The 25,012-nt window shown below is 39.4% G+C and overlaps 1 protein-coding gene across 20 annotated transcripts in view; it reads right to left on the reverse strand.

Moving 5' to 3' along the window:
• Window positions 1-25,012, reverse strand: part of camk2b1 (calcium/calmodulin-dependent protein kinase (CaM kinase) II beta 1) — a 42,733-nt gene that overhangs the window by 12,713 nt on the left and 5,008 nt on the right. For 2 of the 20 annotated variants that reach the window (XM_088418467.1, XM_088418450.1), the window contains exons 5-15: window positions 24,830-24,895; window positions 18,467-18,539; window positions 17,542-17,644; window positions 17,087-17,170; window positions 16,908-17,002; window positions 15,596-15,718; window positions 15,433-15,516; window positions 15,141-15,183; window positions 12,752-12,835; window positions 7,498-7,532; window positions 1,578-1,643 (exon numbers count right to left, since the gene is read on the reverse strand). In XM_088418467.1, the coding sequence (XP_088274593.1) occupies window positions 1,578-1,643; window positions 7,498-7,532; window positions 12,752-12,835; window positions 15,141-15,183; window positions 15,433-15,516; window positions 15,596-15,718; window positions 16,908-17,002; window positions 17,087-17,170; window positions 17,542-17,644; window positions 18,467-18,539; window positions 24,830-24,895 (856 nt within the window). Of the gene's footprint in view, window positions 1-1,577; window positions 1,644-4,488; window positions 4,522-7,497; window positions 7,536-12,751; window positions 12,836-15,140; window positions 15,184-15,432; window positions 15,517-15,595; window positions 15,719-16,907; window positions 17,003-17,086; window positions 17,171-17,541; window positions 17,645-18,466; window positions 18,540-24,829; window positions 24,896-25,012 lie in introns of all 20 variants that reach the window. The other 18 variants (XM_088418544.1, XM_088418503.1, XM_088418577.1 and 15 more) reach the window with 12 other exon arrangements.

A 25,012-nucleotide genomic window follows, 5' to 3' on the forward strand; every position in this document is an offset into this window, starting at 1 on the left:
CATGCAGCTTGATTCAAGCCAGGAACCCCCATTTCCAAACCAAAGATACAAAGTGACCTGAAATTTGCCCAAAATGCCCATTTCAAAAACCAAATGTTCAACTTCCTGTTCATTTTCAAAAATAAGTCCTTGAAAGAATTTTATTTGTGAACTGTGATGATAACTTCCAACCCTTTTGTCCCAATCCATCAAATCCGTGACTGGAACTGAGATTTACAGCTCCATTGGGGCTCAGATGGGCCAAGTCACTAGTCCGATTTTGCCCAAAGTATGAGCCCTGGTATTTAACAAAAACATCTGCCTCACATCAAAGTGTCTGACTTCTGATTCGGTTTCAGGCATTGGTCTTTTTTGTTCGTTCGTTAATGACAGACGTGTCCAACTGATTTCATGCTAATTGCCAAATTGTCCATCAGTCCCCTGAAACCAATGTTTGCGCACACAACATGCCGTGGCCCCAAAAGGTCTTGCTAATCTTTCTAGCGTACCTGCATCTAACCATTCGGTTGAATTCCCCGGTTGGAGTTTGCCAAAGTATGAACCGTAGAATTTGCGCAAAATGGCTCATTCACATTATCAGGCATGAGTCCTTGAGATATTCTGTGGCGTTATGTTATGTGACACCCACTTTTGTGTCAATCCGTCAAACTGGTGGCTTGAGGCTTATTTTTGCTAACTTTACAGAGGGGATACAGAGTGAGTTCCATGCAGTTTCATCTGGACAAGTGTGTTGAAAGAAATTGTCAAAAATAAAACAAATTGTTTTGTTTTTTGTATTTAAACTCTTTCAATGTCAGACTTTGCACTGATCAAAACAATAGGGGGCCATTGATTTAGGGACATTTTGACTAATTTTTCAGGACCCATAGAATCTTGTGTTCTATAATTATATTGATGTCAAATCTACCAAACAAAATAATAGATCCTCTTTCACCAGAAATATGCTTCGGCTTGTCCAACTAATGTCTGTTGGCGCCATGACAAAATCGCCCATTGTTAACAGCTTTCTCACAGATTTTCAGTCTAAAATGCCACATACTGTAGCTACCCTCTGCTGGCAGTCCGGCTCATAACCACATTCAGGCGCTTGCAATTAAAAGGGCGGCCACATCAGACCCATATTAACGTATCCCTATGAAAAAAGCATCAAACGACATAACAGGACCCTGGCACTGAAGGCTTTGATTATAATGATGCCCTAAGTCATTTGTTGGAATTAACGCAAGTCAAAAGTCTATTTTAACAGACATTTTGGGTTGTGCTGTTGGGTACGCCTAAAGTACAAAAAAATTCTGCAGGACCATATCTCCAACAACCCATACTCATCCACACTTGCCGTCTGTGTGTTTGGCATTTGTGAGTGTGTGGTAAACAACTACATCTGCTCAATGTCGGCCTGAAAAATAATATAACTTACAAACAGTGAGACAAAGGGCGAAAACAGAACACACATACTATGTCAAGAGAGCGAGCGAGAGAGGCGGCGGCGGGTGGTAACACACACACACACGCACACAAAGGCGTCGAAAGTCCGAGGGGAGTTATGGGGCGGGGGTGTTGGTTAGGAGGTTAAATACCAGAGCAGGTGAAGGGATGTTTCCTTTGGGGCTGGTGACTATGCTGTTTTTGCTGTTTGTCTGAGGCTGTGCAAGGAGAGCAGAGGGAGGAGATACAACACCAAGAGTTAACAAGGAAAGTGAGTGTGCAAGCGTGTGTGCGGTGTTCCCATGCATGTGTGCGTGAATATTGTCACACACTCTCACTAGAACCAGAATTTTGCATCTCATGACTTAAGCAATCATCATGGAGCTATAGTCCTAAAAATAACGTTTTTTACAAAGAAAAATAATAGTAGAACATTATATTTTGTTTGAAAAATAATTAGGACATAAATAGAAGGAAAAAATGAAACAGTCCTTGCTTCAATTCAATGAACATTGCACTGCTCCTTCTGGTGTGCACGCATTGCCCACCAGGGGATAGTATGACAGATTTAAGAACATTGAGAAGCTAGTCGAAATGAATAATACGATTCATATTTCTTTATCAAGCATCAGCAAACAGTTCCTCTTAGCTACCTGTACATAAGGGCGACATTAAAATATAAATAAAGAAAAAAATGCTAGCCCCTAGGACACCTTACAGATGACTAATATAGAGTAACCAGTATTAAACGCCCCCTTAGTGCTATTAAGGTTAGCATCTGCTTGCTGTTGTCACGTGACATCATTGTGCTGTTTTCTTCAATCTTGCCCGCTTGACACACACATAATGAAGCACCTTAACACTATTCCTCCATCAAACGCTGCTTTGAAGCCTAGAAAGCGGCAGCCCCGTCACTTGATCACAATAACATCTGCATATGAGCGCTTTAAAACAGCTGATGCCATTTTGTGAAAAAAGGAGCATTGTTAAAGTAAATGATAGAAAACGTGTGTGTGTTTGTGTGTGTGTAAGGAGAAGAAACAAAAAAAAAAAAAACAGTAGAAAAGAGTGTATCTATATGTGAGGCCTCAGGGACATAATTCAGGATTACCTCCCCCACACACAACTGAAACCCGCACAAATGACTAAAACACATATTTCAGTATAGCAAAAAAAAGCATCAGAATATATAAGAGAATTACAGTATGTCATACAAACATACTGCAGTATGATGTGGGAGAGTATTCCGCTTGTTTAAGAGAAATTTATTACTGGGTGTGCATGATTAAGGAAACAAAAACAATAGCGTGTGTAAGTTTTGCAGCAGCGTTTAATGACCAACTAAGTGTATTGCATTTTGTAGTGTGAGTGTGTTTCAATAGTGTGTGCAGAAGAGCATTTCAGCAATTTGTGTGTAGTGTATGCATGAAAATTCCAGTCGTGTACATGAGAGCGTTCCAGTTGAGCGGGAGGGAGATTAGTTTAGATGTGTAAATGAGTGAAAAAAAAACTTCAGTTGCGTGATTTCAAGAGTATTTCATAGTAGTGTATGTGAGCAATAGAAATCTGCTGTACGCGTAAGAGTGTTTCAATAGTGTGTAAAAGCGGTTCAGTAGTGTGTTTGAAAATATTCAGTCATGTGTATGAGAGCACTGACTATTGAGACAGTCTTCAAAGGTTTCAGTATTATGCTATTGGTAATCCTGAAATCCAGTATGTTCCTGCTGGGCCCATATACATTTACATCACAACACACACACACACACACACACACACACACACACACACACACACACACATATACATACAAAAGTACCGACACAAAACGTACAACAAACATTTATGTATATTTAGCAGTTGTCATTATGAGGTCATGGAGAAGTCAAATATGAATAATGTAGTGATCGTAGATGTTCCAAGGTGGAAGTGGAAAGCAAAGCACCATCAAATGAATGGAAAAGAAATGGGAAGAATTAAAGCGGCATGGAGTCTGGAAAAGACAAGCAAGCTGGCATCAAATCACCTTCACTATTACCTAAGGTCATGTACTTTTTTGTGCATTTATATGGCCTGAGCACCACAATTTATTCACTTTGTGAGGGCCTCACTAAACTCAAAAACTCCACATTTATGAATTTTAGGGGTTCGCAACACAAATTCAAAGTTAGTTAAAAAGTCATCCACCAAAAACAGCTTCACGCATCGACAAGAAAACGGGTGGACAAGTCACAACAGAGCATATGAAAAAAATCTAGCTATTATTGAAGTGTCCATTTTGGGTATATTTCAGAACTTATATTTGGATGAACAAGATCCTGAAATAATTGTTTTTATCATTTTACATTAAATTGGGTAGACATTATCAAAACAGGATGCATGAAAAAGTCTGAATGACTCATGCCTTGCTTGACTCATGAATTGAACAAGGAGTTGGCCGTTTTGGTTTTAGCAACAATTTCTGCATAACTGACTCAAAGCTCATATTTTGAACAACTCCTACAACTGGATAACATTCATCCAAATGAGCACTAATCAGAAGCAGGTAAACTTGACAGATGACCATCATTTAACTGCCAAACTTTTTTTGGTGGTGACAGCTAAAGTGAGTGGAGTTTGGTGCCAAGTAATTATTTTGATGAGTCATAGTGAAAACAGGGTATATGAGAGTACATGGGAATTTTGAAAAATAAGCCCCTGACTATTTTAACCCATCAACACGAAATTGGTTAGATATGTCTATTATGAAAGGACACACAGGAAAGTCTCAAAGAACCATGCCCGACTATGAACAGGATCTCAGCTATTTTGGTTTCAGGCGTCCATATTGGTCATGTTTGCTTGTAGCTTCAATATAGTGGTTGTGGTGTTTTTTTTTTTTTCCAATAATTCCCACAGTGCATGCACTGATTTACAATTCTCGTTCTACGCTGTGAGGAAGGGACATTGTGGTAAATGATAGCTTTTCAGAACAATTTATCATTTTGTACAATTTGTGAAGGAGACTTGATTTCCGCTATAAAAGCAAAGAAGAGGGAAAAAAATGAGCATAAACAGCATGCTCACCATATACTGCACAGTCGAGCTGGACTTGCGTTTCTGTCCTCGGGCCAAACGATGGATGGATGGATTTATTGACCAATGGATGCATGGAGGGATGGATTGATGGTAGTGATAAAAAAAAAAAGCATGGAGGGAATGAAATATAAAGTAACCCATGAAATGGCAGCAAGAACACAGACAGTACTTCAACCCAAAAGGAGACAGAATGAAACTTCACCTGCCTCAGAAAAAAAAAAAAAAACACCTTGACATGTCAAAACTAAACGGAGGCTAAATTGATAAAGCCATGAAGAGGTGGAGAAAAAGAAAAAAAATTGGAAGTTTCATGGCAGAAGTTTGGAAGAACGACAGAAGAAAAAAGAAGCAAAGAAATAGAAGGATGGGAGCATGAAAAGGAGCCTGTTGCTAGGCGACCATTGCATCTATTTTTGGTGTCTGAGTTTCCAGGGTCCAGACTGGCAGCTATTCCTGGAAGCCCGGTTGCGTTCGACACACATATATACACACACACACGCAAACACACACACACACACACACACACACACACGTGGGCGGTGTGGAGGTCTTGGTGGGAGAATTGAGGGTTCAAGAGCAGATGGGATAAGCAGAATGGAGACATTGACAGATGATGGCGTTTGATAATGGTGGCAATCAAAGATAACGGAGGTTCTGACATCAACTCACAATCAGTCACATGAACGTATGTGACGTAATCCCCAGCATATTCACAAGTCACAGTTTTGCTTTTTTCTTTCATTTGGAACCTTTCTATATCCCAAACTTTTGGGACCACAAAGTACACGTAAAATTGTTTAATTTTCTCTTAAATTAAAAGGACGCCTTATGATTAGGTGTGCCTTGAAGTGAAGTTGACTAAAGTTAAAATTATTGTTTATCTAAATGTGGAGTAATATGCTTTATACCCTGGAGCACCTTATATCCCAATGGTGCATCAATTAAAAGATCATTCAAAAACTAATTGATTACCAAATTAATCGACAACTATTCTGAGTCAGTTAATGTGTAAGAAATTAACTTAATATTGTCCAAACCCTCAGAATTTTAACATCTGAATACTAAATATTTTACTATTCCTGTAGGCCTCAGCAGACTGACAGTCTGTGTGTTTTTTTTTTTTTTTTACTTTTACTTCTATACTGTACAATGTTCAACATTTTTGCTGAATTGGTGATGGATGTTATAGACCAAATCAAAAACTGAATTACATTCAATTTGATTTTGTGTTTAAAATAGTGTCCTGTTTCTCAACAAAGGAATTGAGTTTTTTTATTATTATTGTTTTTTAATTATTATTATTATTCATTGGTGTAACTCTCTGAAGGTGCCAATGTTTTTTTTTTATTCACTTTTAATTCAACTTTGTAAAATCTAGTAATGTTGACCTGGATATAATAATACATTTAAAAATCTCAAAAATAGTATGTGTGTTTTTTGGGGCTCTCTGAAATACTACTAGATGACAATAAAACCGTGTTGAATTAGAAAAATAGAACAATAGCTGCATCCAGGAAGTATCTTGAAGTGCATCTGAGATGTAACCATTGGAAGGAGGAGCTAGGTTTAGCATATGTTGTTACAGGAAGTCAAGGAAGTACATTTTTGAGGGCTTTTTGAATGCTATGATCGGCATATACATAATTGAAACTATTGATATACACAGGCACGCACATAAGTGGTACGCAGGTGAGTAATGTCGCTTGCTTCACTTAGCACGTTTGCCTACCCTCCCTAACTTTCACCCATGACAACAACCGAGCCTGAGCTGAACTTTTTTCCCCCCTTAAAAGTGGCTCCAAGATGCGCCGTCGCTTAAAGCACACTTAAATGTAGTGAAAGATTTACCGCTTATGGCCTCATCTAGCAGACAAAACCGGTGCGTTTGATACAGGGTTGAATATTTTCAGTCACCCTTTATTTGAAAAGTATGAAAAGACCATGTGAACATAGCGCAAACTATGGCTAACAAACAAGCTGATTGAGAAGCTAGTTGCTAGTTGGCTCTGTCTGATCGTTTTCTCCTCGACTTTCATAAAGCTAAGCATGCGCTTATCCTATTCTGAGGATATTTGTTTGTTTACAGAGTGGCTTGGACTGCCTGTCAGGGCCTTCATATACTTCTTGTAAGAGTGTGAAGGAGATCGTTTACGTTGTCACTCTACTGCGAAGGAAAATTTACCTCAGCCATTCTTGGATTGATTAAACTGGGCCCTGAACAAACCGTGCAAACCAATGGCCTTATGAAACTCTTCGAGGACGCAGGCTTGAATAACACAACGTCACTGAGTGCACACAGACAGTGGGAGCGACACTGAGAATTAAATGTCTCTGTTGAGCACGTATTAACATTGTGGAGGTGTATGTCAAGTGTTCAGCGAGCAGAACGTGGAACATGATTTTGTGTTTTGTTGGGATAAGTGGGGCAATATGATTTTTGGCTAGGGTATTTTGTAGTTGTTAAAAGGGGTTGGGAATAAATAAGTTGTACTTCTTCCCACTCCTTTTCAGGCATGTGAGTGGGACTTATGGTTTTCTTACTTTGCATTTTGTAAATGTCTGACTTGCAAATCTTTTAGTTATATATATATATATATATATATATATATATATATATATATATATATATATATATATATATATATATATATATGTATATATTTTTTTGTCTATTCAATAGTGTAATCATATTTTTTCACGTTTAATAAAAATAACCAAAATGAAAACTAATGACATTGAAGAATTTTTAATGAAAGAAAGGATGCATGCTAAACACTATGCACTGGTACTAATGTGAGTAACCCACGTAAAAAGTTATGCGCACCCCTGGATATAGGTAATTCTAAATATTTTTAAGAAGGTGCCAATTGATCATATTTTTCATATTCGCCGCAGTGCCTATTAAATAGCGGGGGATTACTCTACAAGGACAAAATAATACAGGAGGAAGGATTAGAAATCAGTAAAAGGAGAAAGAAGCGAGTGGGGACCTCTTACCTTGACGTCGGCCTTCTTGTTCAGCAAAGTCTTGGCTGCTGTGAGAACAAACAATGCATACAATGAGCGAACCCACAAATGCTATCAAACTCATGCCTACTCCCAAAGAACACCATGCAATAACTTCGTAGCACAGAGCACAAAAGATTAAAATAGTATCATCATAGCAATTCTTATTTAGCATTGTTCACTTGGCTGGTATACATACATGGTTCAAATTTGGTTACAATTGAACAGAATCTCTAGGAAGAATCAGTCTTTAAAAGATCCCTGAAAATGTATAGAATGACCCCAAAATCGCTACCTACAACCAAAATGTTGGCTTCCTGTGTCTTTCAATGCAAAGATCCTTGAGAATTTTTTTAGGGTCTACTCATGATAGACATGCCCATCAAGTTTTTATGCAGCTATGCCAAGTGGGCACTGGATTGCTGAATATGCCGGTTGCTGAATTTTCCAAATAATTGAAAGGCCACAGAATTGACAAAAATGAGGCAAAAAGTGTCACATCAAAGCAAAATGGCAGATATCTCCTGTCGTCCTCTACGCTCTCTCAGTTCTTCTCAGAAGTTATGTTTGTGCCACAAAACCAGCCAATCAGAGTTTGTAAAAGCACTTTGATTGACAGCACTTTGATTGACAGCTGGTTTTGTGGCACAAACGTAACGCGTGAGCAGAACTGTGCGAGCACAGAGGACGACTCGAGCGAGCGAGAGCTCGATGTTGAGCAAACGCGATGTTGAGCGAGGGAGGGAGGAGTATCGCGAGCGAGAGCGAGATGTTGAACGCGAGAATGCTATTGCGAGCGAGCAAAAAGGAATTTTGAGCGAGTAAGTTCTTTTCAATAACTTTTTTCCTGCTCTCAAAATCTGTTTTCGCTCCCTCAGTTTTATTTTCAACGCTCAAAATTTTTTCTCAACCGCTAATATACTGGCCACCAGGGGGCACTTTCCACTCGTAAATGCAATTAGGTGTGTTACTGTTGTGCTGGTGAAGTATTCTAATAATGCAGGTGTGTCTGTGTTATGTCAAAAATATGTTGCAACTGCTCTTAATTCTTAACATGCAGGTATGTTCAATCTGTGTTGAAGGAATGTTGGTGCTGCTTTTATTTCAAAGCATGCACAGACATGTTCAGTCTGTGTTGAAGGCATGATGTTGCTGCAACCAGGCAGTTTGAAAAAAGTAAAAAAGAAAAAAAAAGAGAACATGTAAACAACTTCCTAGTACTATCTTTCTGCATAGATCTCTGAAAGAACATTCGGTTTATAGTCAGGTATGGCCTATTCATGACTAAAATAACTTTTGTTAAATTTTTGTTGGTGCCTATAATCTGGTGTGTCTTATACTGCATTCCAAAAAATATTTTATTTACTTTGCTTTGTTTACAAAACTAAGTTATTTTTTGTTTTGTTGTCATACCTGTTGTTTGATCCATTACAACCAAAATAAGGCTAGAAACATAATATCAAACCAAAATGGCAGACATCCTGTGTCTTTTCAGTTATATATATATTTTTGTGGGCCTACTTCTATAGCTATGTTGGCCAAATTTCATTGCCAAGTGAAATTTGCTTCAGCGGCTGAAATTTTAAAAACAATCGTCTCACGAATTTGTATTGTGTGAGTTTTGCCAGACCTGTGTTAAAGGACAAAAGGAACAAAATGGCTGCTTTACATCAAAATACAGGTTTCCTGTACGTTGCCTTCTTACTGTAAGTAATATTTGTGGGTCTACTCATACAATAACTAAGACTGTCTCTGAAACCCTGATTGTCATTTTTCTGAGCTCATTTCCTGTGACCTTTTTACTTGTCTTTTTCTTTTTTGAAAGGTTCTGAGTGCATTTTCAAGTCCAATCACACACAATCACGTCAGCAGCAGCCGGTCGTGTTACATAAAAGCCTGCTATTTATGATACTCTTTTTTTCCCCTTCTCTCTTTGCCTCTTACATATATTAATTTACAACCACGAAGCCATTCAAACGTTTCATTTTTAAAAAAGAAGAAGCTTTAATTCTGCATGAAGTTCCCATCTATAATTAGAAAGGGGTGAAACAGAAGTTAAAAATACTAACAGGCAGATTCTACCACCCCATTCAAATAAAAGAATAGTGACTTTAGATTTTCCCCACAATCCATCAAGTAAATGGATTGACATTAAGAAATAGGTCTCTCAGCCACTAAGACAAAAATGCGTTCGATTAATGGTGACCTCTCATAATTATAATTATACATTGTGCATTTATAACACCCATCTGAGTTTGATTGTTTAATACTAGCAAACAATGCAAAGCACCACAGGCAGGCTAAAAACAATGTGATTTATGTGGTTGTGTTGAAACGCTTTAACCCACAAATATTTGAACAGAGGATCAATGCACACAATTCACAATACTCTCAGGCATATATTCTTTTTCTTCAGCAAAGAACACCTAATACTATTATAGTTTCTTGGTAAAAGATTGCGACTGTCTCCATTGTGTATCTCGTTAATTTCCCATGCCACCAGGTGGCCAAGGCAAAATCACAAGACTAAGAAGCACAATGTCCATTTTGAAAAGGAAAACGAAGGGAACTATATAAATGTCAAGTTCTATTTATTCATAAGGTATCAAGTTATAGAGGGCTATTAAAAAAAGGAGTTTGAATAATGCATTATTGGCATCTCTATTCATTTCAATGGAGAAAGATGATTTGAGAGGCAAGTCTCACGGGATCAATTAGACTCGGATCTTAAGGCAGCACTGTATACTGAAATAGTGATGACCCTGTTTCAATTTTTTCACAAATTGATTGAATGACAACAGGTCAAAGGGGCATTCTGCCATGTAGTGGAAGTGCATTTATTGTTCTGTCCGTGACTATACCTCAGTCATATATAAATCAACAAAACGACATTATTTGTAGTAAATAAAAACATTTTCAAACCAATTAAGAAAAAATGGATGATTTTCCGCAGCACAGTGGTTCAGAATCACTGCCTTAACCTGAGAGGAAAAAATAATATTAAGAGTGTAATCTTGTATTCCAAGGCTGCTACAAGGCAAAAGCTGCAGAGAAAAAAAAAACAAAAACCAGCAGAGGTGTGGCCTGGGGAAGCCAAGGTTTTCTCCTTACCTTTGCACAAATTACACATGAAGCAAGAAGAAAGACAGGAGGAAGAGATTAAAACAAAAAACAAAAAGATCATCAGTTCAGCATTCGCACCACTAGAGGCGAGGATGGGCGTGGATCAGAGGGGATCCACATGTGTATGCGCAAGTAGGGGAGCTTTTTCTAGGCCACGCGTCTGAGTAGACGCTGATTCTATTTGTGAGTGTGAATATGCAAGACGGTGGCTCCTGGTGAGTCTGATAGGGGGAGGCAGCCCACTATAAATGTTTGATTGGACCTCAAAGAGGCGAGCAGGGAGGGGGCTGCTGTGGAGAGGGTCCCGACGGGGCTTCGTGGAAACAAGGACAGAGTCGCTGCTTTGGTACGCTGGACTGTTATATACAGCCGTTTGTTTACACTGGTGGTGTCTTTCTGGTTCAAAAACAAAGATGGTCAAGCTACAGTCGGTCATTGAAGGTTCTAGTGCCAAAGAAGTGTGAGAAAAAGTTATATAATGTTGAGTGAAACTACAAAGGACTGTCACACTTTGATTACATGTGGAAAGGTGGAAAAGAAGTCGAGGCTCGGTGCATTAATTTCGACGCAAAAAAAAGTATGCAAAGTTTATATGTATGGCATATCGCCACGGCAACTGTATACCGTATCTCTCCCTGGGATCTTTATTTGTCATCTTAGTAAGAACCAGCCCAGCCTCGCATCTTCAACAGTGCTGACATGCACCACAAACCCCTTTGCAGTCCCTCCCTCACCATCAACATCATGCCTCCACCACCCATTCCATGCAGCATTCACCCCCACCATCTCCCGGGAAATTCCTTCCTTAAAACCCAGCATCCTTTTGTTAGCCAGAGGAGAGCGAAAAAGAGAAAAGGAATAATAATGGAGGGAGAAAAGAAGAGAAGAAGAAGAGGAAATGATACAGGTGATAGAATATAAAAGGGACAAGGATGGAGGGAAGAGAAAATAGAGGACAGGAGGAGGAGAAAGCACTCTGCATGGGTGCAAGCCATGCTGTGAGGCAAGTGTAATGATAATGATGAGGATGACGGTTTTAGCACACATGAAGTCAGGAGATGATACGTAGCCCGCCCGGCCTTCCATCCAAAGCTTTCCGAAACTTTGAGACTAGAGAGGCTGATTTGGTATAAAAAGAATCAATAAAATCTGCTGAACATGAAATTGATGGTATTTATAGTTATGATAATTGCTTTTATGACGCGTATCTGGGTGAAAATGTACTGAAATTCTGAAAGGCTAGAAAAAAAACTCTTCTCCGGACACCAGTTTCATTGATAAAAATGAAATAGGGCAAATATTCCTATCATAGCAAGACGCATGTAATACTGCAAGTATCAATGAACAGGAAGTCGGCTTTTTTGCATTACAGCAGTCATTTTGGGCGGGTTCTTACTTCACCATATAAGCCTACGCCGTTTGGGCAGAGCGTAGGCAGAGCTTGGCATCAAATGGTTGAGGATGCTTGGGTAAAAATGTACATGATTGATTATGGGTAAAATTTTGCATTCATTGTAAGTAACCTATTTTTTTTAATAAATATACCTGTTTTTTGGGGAGGAAGCCGGAGTGCCTCGAGAAAACATGCAAACTCAACACAGGCAAGATTGATTTGAACTTGGGACCCTGAACTGTGAAGCGGAAGTGCTAACCACTCTTCCACCGAGCCGCCTTGTCAAAGGGAAATAATTTATATACATAATTTAAAAACAAAAATCTAAACACATAAATAAGAATACATTAAATATTTCTAATAAATTAAACTAAACATATAAGAAACAAGAATACATTTAAAAATCTGATTAGAATTGTGAATTTATTTGAGTAAAATAAAAATACAGCTAAAAAGCTATAATATAACTGGCAAACACATTATTAAAGTATAATTATAATAATATCTAATTAATAAAAGAATGACCGGAGGAATGTTCAAAAATGACTACTAAAATGAACAAGATGGAAGGCCTGCTAAAAATGCAAATGCAAAGGTCGACATGGTCAGCCATCATGCTCTGAGCTCCCATGCTGAGACTGAGAAGGGAAAAAAATAAAAGAGGACACAGAGTAAAAGGGGCGGAGGCAAGGAGGCGGCATGCCCACGGGTCGTGCCGCCGTGCGCTACCTTGTTCCACCAGCCCCGCGGCGGTACCCGCGGTGACCGAGACCGGAACCACAGAGGCCGGAGCGGTGGTCTGCCTGCTGCCCACTGTCCACACCCGACCAGGCACGCACGCACACAGGTGGGAAAGAGAGGATTATGTGGCGAGGAAGGAAATGAGCACGACAGGAAGCGGGAGGGCAAAGAGTGTTGAACGTCCCATCACAAAGTGGAGTTGAACGTCCCATCACAAAGCTGGCGACAACGTTAGTGACATATGAGACAATGTCTGTCAGGTTCAAACTCTCAGAGAGCGAGACGTTGCCCAGCTTTCTTCACGAAAAAAAAAAGATTTGGGCTAGGTTGAGCTACTGAGAAATCGAGTGGGCTAACTCCATTTCGGTCATTTTGACATATTGAAGTGCAGCTTCTCTTTTGAAAGCAGCCATCGCATCCATTTTTAACTGTTCAAATCTTTATTCAATTTTTTCAGTGTTACGGATCAACATTCTTTTGGTTGTAAATTATGCAATGGCAATATTTTACATTTAAACTTTTTTTTTCTTTTTACATAGAACACAACATGATTGTGCCTCATGCTCAGATCTAGAACACAGAAGTGCTACCTGACATGCTCTTATTCTTTTTACAGGCCTTTTTTTTTTTTTTTTTTACCCGCACACTCAATTAGAGGCAACTCGCCTAGTCACAACGTCCTAGCGTCACCGTTCTGTTATCATGGCAACAATGCAGCACTTGCCATTAGCTTGGGTCTACTACCAGACTTTATAAGGCACTTCGGAACGGTTTTAAATTGTGAAAAGAAGTATTGTTTTTAAACAGATTTTTCATTCTCTCTCTCTGAGCCACCTGACAGGTATGAAGGAGAGACACTTCCTGGGGAAGGCAAAGAGAAACGTGGTCGAGAGCGAAGAAGAAGAAAAAAAGCAGAGAGGCAGAAGTGGCACACGAATAACCCAAACCAAGACAAATACTGGGTCTTATTTTCGGAACATTTGGCTGTTATAAACCAGAGCAGTCAACAATAATCCCCACAAAAAAATGTCATTACTATTTTGCCTTCTAGCAAAGATACAGTATCTCACAATTTTCTTAAATTTGCCATGAGCTGCCATTGTTGAGAATTCAGTGAAATATGGAAAAGAAGAAAGAAAAAGAAACATTCACTTTTGCAGTGATTTTGACATGAATGGCTGTGTTGAGTTATTTTGCCTTGACTTTTAATTTACACTGTTACACAGACACTGGCAACATCAGAACCTTGGCTTTCATGCAATTCTTTTGTGTCTAACATTTGACCCTTGTAAGTTATTTTCTGGAATCAATATGTGCTTATCTGTAACATTTTGTAAGTTATGTAATGAGGGTTCAACATGCGGCGAGTATTTTTTTTTAATGCTTGCTTTCATTTTCAAAGCGAGCAATAACAACCCTCCCAAGTAGGTTCGGCAACATCGAGGTAACACATCTTGACAAAAATCAGACAGAATAAAAGACATCTAGTGATGATACTAAAAAAAAAATGCAGTTTCAAGTTTTACTAAATCAGACACAGATGGCACAGCACTCTGTTGTAAGTCTTTTTTGTTATCCCATTCAAAAATGATTCGTTCTGTGTAGGTGGTACTTAGCGGAAAAAAAAAATATTTCACAAGGCGTAGGCCATTGGAAAAAAAAAACAAGTGAAAAAACTACTGGTCTATGAAATGTCTGTTTTGTTAATATAATTGGATGTCTGGAACAGATGAATGAGGTTTCAATTATTTCCTATGAGAAATATTGATTGGGATTTCATATGGTTTGGTTTCCATATTTCCACAATTTCCACAATTTCCACAATTTCCAGAACACAAAAACCAAGGCATTTCTTTAGTGCTGCCCCATTAAACATGATTTAAAGGTATTGCATAAGCATATTGTGAGATATTGTATATCCACACAAATAACGAGACAGAAGCCATAGTCATAGCCATAGTCATAGTCATAGTCATAGCCATTCAAGCAAGCTGTAAAAATGAAGGTTACAAGGAGGCAAAAATCTCAGTCAACATGATATTCATTCAAAATTTAACAGCAATAAAACGTTTAAATACAGACATGTTTTTCCCTCATCTGTATGGGAAAGAGTCACCAGAAGCGGTTTGACACGAACATAAAAAAAAAAAAAACAGCACTTGTGCGTCAACGTATGTTTGCTGAGGAGCATGTCGACATTTTGCCATTGTCGCATTCCGAGCGACAATATTGAGGCAAGATATGGGTTTGTCCTCCAAAATGGTGACATGATTCTCTCAAAGCCAAAGTGTAATCTGCTTCTTAGTATAAGTAGAGCTCATGCACGGCTCTTCAAGTGAAAAAGGCAGTGACTCACTTGTGTGAGGAGGTGACTTACCGGAGAAATTCCGAGAGACCAGCATGGTGGTGAGGATGGCTCCCTGGGTGGGAAACAACATCAAATAGCGGTTCAAGGAGATTTATACTTAATACTTCTTTAAAACCGTTATAAAACAAATGTCATGTACATGCAATGGATTTGGAGTCGCAGTTCATATTATATATATATATATATATATATATATTATATATATATATATATATATATATATATATAAATAGAGAGAGAGAGAGAGAGAGAGAGAGAGAGAGAGAGAGAAAAAGAAAAGTCTTGCTAAAAGCCGACATACCTTGAGTTTTCTCCTGGCATTGAACTTCTTCAGGCACTCCACCGTTTCCTGTCTGTGCATCATGGAAGCCACTGTGGACCGTTGCTATAGAAAAATAACACAGTTACAGCCTAGCATGGTTTAAGATGATGACGTGACCCACGATGTTGTATGCAACACTTACGCAGACCCACGGGTGCTTGAGGGCCTCCTGAGCAGTGATCCTCTTGGCCGGGTTGATGGTCAGCATTTGGTTGATCAGGTTTTTGGCTTCTGGAGTTACGGTGTCCCACTCTGGAGAAGGGAACTAAAAGGCCACCAGATGCACGGGAGTTGAAGATGTGAGAAAAATAAACAATCATTTTACATCAACTTCTTGTTTTGGGTTTTTTTTTTAGCACTGGAAGAAGTGATCTCATGTTAAGTAATGTGTCTGGGTTCAGGTTAGATGTCTGTACGTAATGCTGCTCAAGTAGTTGGCACGCAGTTAAAAAAGTGGCCCGAGGGGAGGCTTCCACCCCCTAAAATATGAATGAGAGTGCTGAGTTACGTAAAGGCCGCCAAAAAAAGAAACACAGCTGGGAAGTGAGAAAGGAGAGGAAGCCAGACCAGAGGAAGTGAGTGGAAACATGAGAACAACAAAGTAGAGGAAATAGAAGAGAGGAAGCCACAGAGAGGAAATTGGGGGAGGGGGGTTCAATGACTTTTACTAACTACCCACCTCATCCATTCACTTTTCCTACTTACTTATTGACCTACCAACCCATTTCCTTTGTTGTATGTGTAATGTACCTCCCTACCAAACCCACCCATCTTCTTTCGTATCTGTACATCCACTTTCAAATGACCTAATTTCCAACCTACCACCTTACCTACCAACATACTTACAGAACTTACCCAGCTACCATCTACCTACTCACCCACCTTCATGCTTGCCTGACTACCCATTACCTAGTAATTAATATCCAACCCAACTAATGCCCTACTCATTGCCTTCCTTACCAACCTGCCTACATACTTAACTACGCACCTTCCAATATAATTTCATAACTACCCATTTACTTGCCTGTGAATCTACTGTACCTACCAGGTGTCCCCCCTCCCAAAAAAATAAATTTAAAAAGGAATAAGGATTCTCATATTCTATGATTCAGAAACGATATAAAATATCCCAAAATTTATCTTTAAAAAAAAAAAAAAAGAAATCCACTCCCTGTCAGCTTCAGTGTAACTACACCGAATGCACACTGCCAAGGAAGAGCCAACAACATCATATTACACGCCAACTGCGTGGTACCAAGGCCAACTTCAAAATAAACACACCAAATAATACATGGACCTCAGCGCAGCGGCCGTATTACTTTTATTTTGAAGTTGGCCTTCACAGCAGTGGAAAACAGTGATAAGATGAGGAAATAAAAAGGAAGCAAGGTGAAAGAAAGAAAATGAGAATTAACAAATGAAGCAAAAGGAGGAATTTGGGGAAGGGCTCTCACATCGTAGGCCCCGGCCTTGATCTGCTGGTACAGCTTGTGCTGGTCCTCATCCCAAAAAGGAGGGTAACCCACCAGCAGGATGTACAGGATCACCCCTGACACACGCACACACTTTATTGTACGCGAAAAGATGATGTGTTATCATGTAAACAAGAGTATCCATGTTAAGTCGACCTCACCACAGGCCCAGATGTCCACAGGTTTGCCATATGCCTCCTTCCTCAGAACCTCAGGGGACAGGTACCCTGGTGTGCCAGCGAAGCCTGCGGAGAAAAACAGAAGGAAACAATGCAAAACGTCATGTACAGCTTTTTGTGATGTTAAACCCGTACAAAGCTAGCAACAACATTCCACACACTTCATTCACTCTTCCCAAAATGGTGCCTTGCAACTAAAATTAGAAGAATGTGCTGTTTTTTGTATCAGTTGCTGCTGTGTCTTCCACATGGGTGCACTACCACTTAAAAGAGGAGTTTGTTTTGCTATTGATATTACGCTTACTGTATTCCTATTCAACCACGATATAGAGCTATATATAGATATAGGCACATTTACACTGTATAATGTTGAATAATGTGCAATGTACCTTTTCAGTGTCGTTAAGGCTGTTGCCTTATCTATTTTGTCTACCTACCAAACCAAGCCTGCTGGTCCCCCTGCACCTCAATGGCCAAGCCAAAGTCGGCCAGCTTCACTGCCGCGTTCTTGCATTTGCTGGCCAGGAGCAGGTTCTCTGGCTTGAGGGTTTGCACATGAACATAGGAGACACAAAACACAAAGATGGATGCTATTTAAAGAGCTGACACATTTCACTTTGTCCCCCAGACCATACGCCTTCAGCCTGACGTGGTGTGCCGTTGCTGTAGAGGCTCAATCTTGGTGGCCCAGATAATGTAGCGCATCTCATTATTCTCTGTCAGAAGAGACGCTAATAATGGGCTTCTATCCCCACTTGGCACTCCTACTGTCTCTCTCTTGACATGGCTGACATTTTTTTCTCCCAACAAGAATAGGACTGTCTCAAATGAGGGACTATCAAAAGTCACTCTTTACTTCTGTTTGACTAAATTGTCAAAAATCGTCACAGGCGTGGGAGGGGGTTATTTACTAGAGATGGGGGTCTATTCAGTGGGCGGTATTAATTGCTGCTGTTTTGCAATTTAATTAATAAAGTCAATTTATAGATACACATTATTGGTTTATTTTCTTTAATAAATAACTGGGGTAGTTATTTATAATGATTTTTTTTAATGATTTAAAAAATTAAACGTTTGGAAAATAATAATACAGGTTTTTAATTTGTGAATTTTATTTATTACAGTATTTTACTAAACATATGCAGTGGACTTAATTAGAAATCTTTTTATTTACATATTAATTTGTAACTTATTATTTCATTACTAAAGTAAACTATTGTCCATATGCATTTTAGTTGTTAATGTATTTAGTATACATATTTGCCCAGTCCTTGTCGTACCCAACAACAAGGGGACACAGATACCGGTGGGTCCAGCACCAAATATTTCCCGAAAAATCACCATGGACTTAGCGCTATTTACCTTCAAGTCGCGGTGCACAACGCCCATTTGATGGCAGTGAAGTACGGCCTCCAGAATCTGCTGGATGCAGTGGCTAAATGCAAAAACAGCAAAAAAGTATTTTGAGCTTTGTCATTAACATTGTATACCTACTATATATTCATTCAATCAGGTATTACTGTTTATGGAAAACAACACAAACACATTTCTGCCCCTCTTGTTAAAAATGACATCCTATGATAAAATAAGCCGATGTCTCAACGATGTATATGTCGTATATAGGTCTGTAGATAGCCTGGGTGAATCCAGCTGTGCGAGATGTAGACTGATATACACACGCATGCACACACACACGCACGCACAGCACACATACACACAAACTGTTGTGGATGTGATACTGGGTGTAAACTAAAGCTAGGCCAGGCATGTGATTACTGCACGCTGCGCCTGAGATGGAATCCAGTCTTTTGGACTGTCTGCCTATCGATCCATCTAGATCTGTGTGTCTACCTACCGCAGAATTTATTGTCGAGGACAAACTGACATTATTGTAAAGGTGAGAGCCATAAATTCCAATCCCTTGTGTCCTTTCGAAAGGTCTACCGACAAATTGATGACAGCAAGCTCAAAACGAGAGTGAGTTGTTAGAAAATCTCTTCTACAAAGCCAGTTTCACCAAGCATCATAACATGTGGTTGGTATGTCTATAATGAACACCCCCCCCCCCCCCCCCCCCCCACACACACACACATATATACACACAAAAAGTCGACAACCCATGTTAGAAAAGACACAAGAATTTTACAATTTGGGTTTTCTGTTCAGTAGCCAATGTCTGGAATTCAATTTTAAATTCGGACCCCAAAGCCAGTTTCACCTTGCAACATGAAATTTGGTGGGCATATATATATAGAGACCCACAAAAAAATCTCAAGAGGCTATGTCTGTGGCTGTGTTCATTTTGGCTCAGGGGCACCCTATATAATTCTTTTATAAATTGAAATCAATCAAGAGTAGACCTACAGAAAAAAAAAGTTTTTATGGTTAAAAGCAGCCTATTTCATCCATGTGTAGCACACTGTACCAAACTGTACCAGTTAGAGGTAAAAAAAAAATAAAAATCTGTTACATTGAAAGTTGGGTGTTTAGTTGCTCAAGTGGGCAACACGCTACCATTCATTGAAGTACGGCATCTATTAGAGCAGAGGAAGCTATTTGAGGACGCAAGCTAAATGGAACGCTTATGTATCGAATGAAAGTGATTCACAGAGGACGCGGAGAAATGGTGCCAGGCTATTTTTCCAGTGCTACACGGAAAGAGATACGTGTATGCGTGCTTGTGTGTGTGTGTGCGCATGTGGACAAGGTGCAATGAGCGAGTGTAATGTGCAGAATATGTGACTAATAGCAGGCGCTCAGAGACACGCAGCCTGCAGTATTCACACCCACAGAGTGTCTAGTGAGTGGGAGGACTGAGCGAGCTGTACGTGTGTGTGTGTGTGTGTGACAACATGCACCAATCTCCAATTTTTAACAAGGACCAGTCTAGAAATGTTCCCATTGCACATCCCCGCTCTTATGCATCCTATTTAAAAGGCATATCATAATAAACAATATGAGGTACTTGATTTGGACGATTTTAGCAAAAAAAAAAAAAAAAAAAAAAGCTCCCTCTCTCTATCTAGAATGCCTTGCAATCTATCTATCTATCGATCTATATATGTGTGTATATATATATATATATATATATATATATATATATATATATATATATCACACACATATATATATATACACATATATATATATATATATATATATATATATATATATATATATATATATATATATATATATATATAGAGAGAGAGAGAGAGAGAGCGAGAGAGAGAGAGAGAGAGAGAGAGAGAGAGGTTAGGGTATCCGCCTCACAATTCAGGGACCCGGGTACAAATCCACCTCAGTCCGGCCTTCCTGTGTTAAGTTTGCATGTTCTCCCCGAGCCCGCGTGGGTTCTCTCAGGGCACTCTGGATTCTTCCCACACTCCAAAAACTAGCATAGCAGGTGTTTTGGACATTCTGATTAGTCCTTAGGCGTGATTGGGTGAGCGAATGGTTGATCGACTGTGTGCCCTGCAAATGGCTGGTAACCAGTTGAGGGTGTCCCCTGCCCACTGGGATAGGCACCAGCAAGCATGCGACCCTTGTGAGGATAAGCAGCTGTAGAAAATGGATGGATGGATATTTGGAATCAGTCCTCAATGGCAGTTTCATTTCGCAACACAAAATGATGTGAGTATGTCTTCCATGACTAAACAAAAGAGTCTGAAGAAGCCATGCCCGAAAAACACAGGGTCTGCTACTTTGGACTGAAGTGGCCCTCTTTGTGTGATTTTGACCATTTTTTTGAGGGTTCCTTCAAAGACCACCTCCTCCTATTTTTACAGGTGAATGTGAGAGCAACGTTTCACCACGCCACTAACGAAGGGTTTGGAACGCCACATATCTGCTGATTGTGTCAGCATTAAAAGTGCATTTTCACAAATAAATACTAAATAGATCACTAAATAGATCAAGAACGACAAGCAATAGCGTTCAGTCATGTCTTTATTATTACTCTTTCAGTCCTAACAGGCAACAAAGTGACTGAAAGTATTGTCTATACTAATAATATGTTACAACTGTGACTGATAATGCTCCCGATTTGTTCGCAGTTGTACATGTTTCATGCTATGTCCATACGCTTAATTTAGCTGCTCACTTAAAAAAGCTTATTTTCATATCTTGTTTGTCATAAATGTAGTGACAAATATTATTTTCATTTGGGTAACAGTTTTTCCACATATTTTGGAACTACAATTTCCTGTGAAAAGGCAATGTATCTTATTCTACCTTTTTTAGTGATAGATATGCACTTCATTTTTGTTTCATTGTATTTCAAATTATGAAAGTTATACAATTTACAGCTAGCATCAAAGAGTAGCAGTTGTCCATACGTTGTTTTTGTGGGAAAAGACATAGTCCTTACAAATCGAAACTTAATAAATATCAATTCTATCAATTCACTTAAAAATTCAAATGAATACTGTATGTACTCTGTCATTGTAAATGAAGCATGCAATGAAATGTTATCCACACAAACTTCCCATAAATGGAGCTTAGTTAGTTCATGGCAGTCTAGAGAACTTTTTTTTTTTTAAATAGTGCCAGTTTGACCTACTACGGACTATGAGGCGCGGCACAGTGGAGCGGAGACGCATGTAGTAAGCAGGATGTGCGGCGTCGCCGCGGTGGCGGAGTGCAGCGGAGCGGAGACGCAACGCAGTGAGTGGAATCCACGGGTTGGACTACGTTGTCATTTTTATTGCGCAATTTTGGGGACTCAAAACATTCCTGTTGGGACCCATAGCTTTTTTGTATGGTGTATATTCTGTGTTTAGTATTCAACCTAGAGTTTCTCATTTTCAGATTTCGATTTCGGACAAACATTTAAATTTCAGTCCATCTCTATTGATGAAATAATATTTTTTTTAAAAGTCTATATAATTTTATAAATTTACATCTGGTTCGTTTTTTTTTTGTCTTGAATGATGACGTTATTACTGTTAAATATGTACAGTAACAGCTGGCTTTGCTTGGCAACCACTGTTTTTCAAAACTACTAGCTTTGGCAGTCAACTAACTGAATGAATAACCAAATAACTTTGTTTACACTTAGAGGGGTTACAAGTTGTGAAATGTCGCAGCATGTTTAGAATGGGAGAAGTAGTGCCATCTGTTGGGCAGATTTGACCTATATTCACGCAACACAGCCAAAATGGCTCGAAAATAAGAATTCCAAGAATAATGTACCCCCTAGTGGAGAAAAAAATAAAAACTCCTAGCGCAGACTTAAGTGTGTCAAACATTGAGAAGAGATTCTGACAAGGTGTGATGGAGAACAGTTATAGGTTTGACTTGAGTGTGTGTGTGTGTGTGTGTGTGAGAGTGTGTGTGTGTGTGTATGTGTGTGTGTGTATGTTTGTGCGAGTGCAGTGTGTGATTCAGACTAATTATCACCGCTAATTAAAGTCCCACTTCCCGCTGGTCTCCAAGGGAGAGGGTGGGTGGCGGGAAGGGAACTGGCCTTGATGACTGACATTAAGAAGATGGAAGCTGGGGGGTGCTCAGCTGCCACACTAAAAGATGACATTTGATTCAAAAAGGTGGAAAAAAAAAAAGTAAACACAAAAGAACATATACTCGATCAATAACAAGCTGTAGAAGCTGGTTATGTTTTTTTTTGTTTGTTAATGCTTGCATGAGTACAAGCATTTTTGTTTCTGAATGTTTGGGTGCTCAGGTGTTTGGGTTTTGTGATGTTCGCCGTAAGGGATTATGGGATTTCAGATGTTCGAGTTTCAGATGTTCGCATTGTCATGAGTTAGCCTGTTTGAGTTTACAATCAGAGATTTTAAATGTGTTTTTGGATATTTGTCTTTTTTTTATGTTTTTATTGTGTTACCTCTGCATCAACATTTTAGGATATTAGCAGATGTGGGCATTTTACATTTTTTTGCTGGTCTGTCAGTCGTCTGTGTACCGCCCCCTTTCCGCCATCCGTGAGATTGTCACTGCAATATGCCCATTGGTTACTTGAATGTAAAGGCGTTCTAAAATGATTTCCTCATCTATGCACGAGCGATTTATTCCTTCAAATCATACACAAAAAGCCAAATAGAACAAGAATATCTTAATGATTCATTCTAAAAACTGTTTTTTACTTTAGTTCTGTACGATGAATGTGGTGAGCAAGATTGTGTGCAGTATGCAGTTCAGATCATGAGACCGTGACTCTGAAAGCAATGACTTTCCAGCCCATTCCAGCCCAAGTTGAAACTTGTACTACAATAAGAGATCTGAATATAAAGTATAGGCAATGTAAGGCTGCTTGTCTGGCTCTGGTGCGGGACAAATCTCAATAAAACACATATTTACTGGAAAGAGTGGTCTGTCTTCATTAAACCTAATGAAGCAGACTAATGGCACTAAGTGGGCTTTAATAAGTTGACTGCGCACTAATCAACTGTGCACATTTACCCCTGCTCTCTCTCTCTCTCTCTGTCATGATTTACCTTATCAGAAACAAATATACAGATTACAATGTTTGCAATGATAACTAAAAGCGAGTCAGTCAATAAACAGCAATTGGCAGCCATCTTTTTCTACAGACTTTTTGCACTCTTCACTTTCACTGACTTTGAACGGTTAAGTGTCACATTCGCGCACTCGTACCTCCACCGACTGTCAAGTGGGTCGAGTCTGCCTGTGAGTCAGCGCCTAATGGTAGGAGGGAGATATATAAAGCAGCATGGGTAGAAAAAAACAAGGGAACGAACCTAAACTTAGAGAAATGTCCAGGTTTTTTTTCCAGATTAAAACAGAAAGGTGTTGGGGAAATCGGAAGGAAAAGAAACATTAAAAGGCAAAATGTGATGTAAAGCTGATTTCTTCATGGCTTGTATAAAAATACAGGGAACACCCACCTTTTTTCACTTCACAAACTCATCTTTGAATTGTTTTTCCGTTGGAGCTATCCTCAGCCATTAGCTGAAAATCTCAATTATTTGCACGTTTGTGTGCTCTTTCTGTTATGCCCTAATATATCAAACGATGCCACCCCGACTAATAGGAAAGTAGGACTTGGTGTAAAGGAATTACAGCAGTGCCTTGCGATATGAATAATAGTGTCTAGCTTAATGCTAACAAACAATACAAAGGCCTTTGGCATGCTAACAAATAACATTGGCATTGTGCTATAATTCTGCAAGCAACATTTCTTAGAACAAAAACAGGCTTTACCCTCTTTCTCCATCTTACCAATGAGAGACTATTACCATGTACTGTATAATCAAATGCCTGTATCAGTCTGGAACCGCACAGTGGCAGACTGACTAGTATGTCAACCTCACAGTGCAGGGGTCATGAGTTCGCCTCTGGCTCCAACCCTTCCACGTGGAGCCTCCATGCGCCCCCCCTGCGCTCGCGTGATACAAGACACAGCTTGCCGCGCTTACCTGACAAACCTTGAAAATACACTTTTCACGTTGTAAAAATATTTTAACATAAAAAAACATCTAAGTGTTGAGTAACATGAAACTGAGTGTCTGGGTGTGAGCTGTGGTTGACAGCAGCTCCTGATGTTGAGAGAACGTCAAGGACTGTAGCTTTTCTTAAGGGCATTACATTACATTAGGTAAGGACTCTGTTAAAACTCATGAAAAATTATTTTGAAGCAAGTGAGGCAATAATGCACACAGTCCAGGTGCAGTTAATCCACTCAACAGGTTTGCTGGGTAAAGAAGCAGGGGAAAAAAAGTGATGTGTGGAAGGCATCGTTCCTACCTGGCATCAGCCTCACTGTAGTACTCCCGGGCAACGATGTCCTCAAATAATTCACCTCCGGTCACCCTGCATGGCATTACAAGCATATTTTAATACACACATATTAACACACACATGAACAGTGTGTCTGATTTTTTTCTTCATCCCCTTCTCCAACCCACACAGTTACCATGGAAACTAGAA

Source organism: Hippichthys cyanospilos, chromosome 1, assembly GCF_059441005.1.
Source record: "Hippichthys cyanospilos isolate Australia breed blue-spotted pipefish chromosome 1, RoL_Hcya_1.0, whole genome shotgun sequence".
Taxonomy (NCBI): Eukaryota; Metazoa; Chordata; class Actinopteri; order Syngnathiformes; family Syngnathidae; genus Hippichthys; species Hippichthys cyanospilos.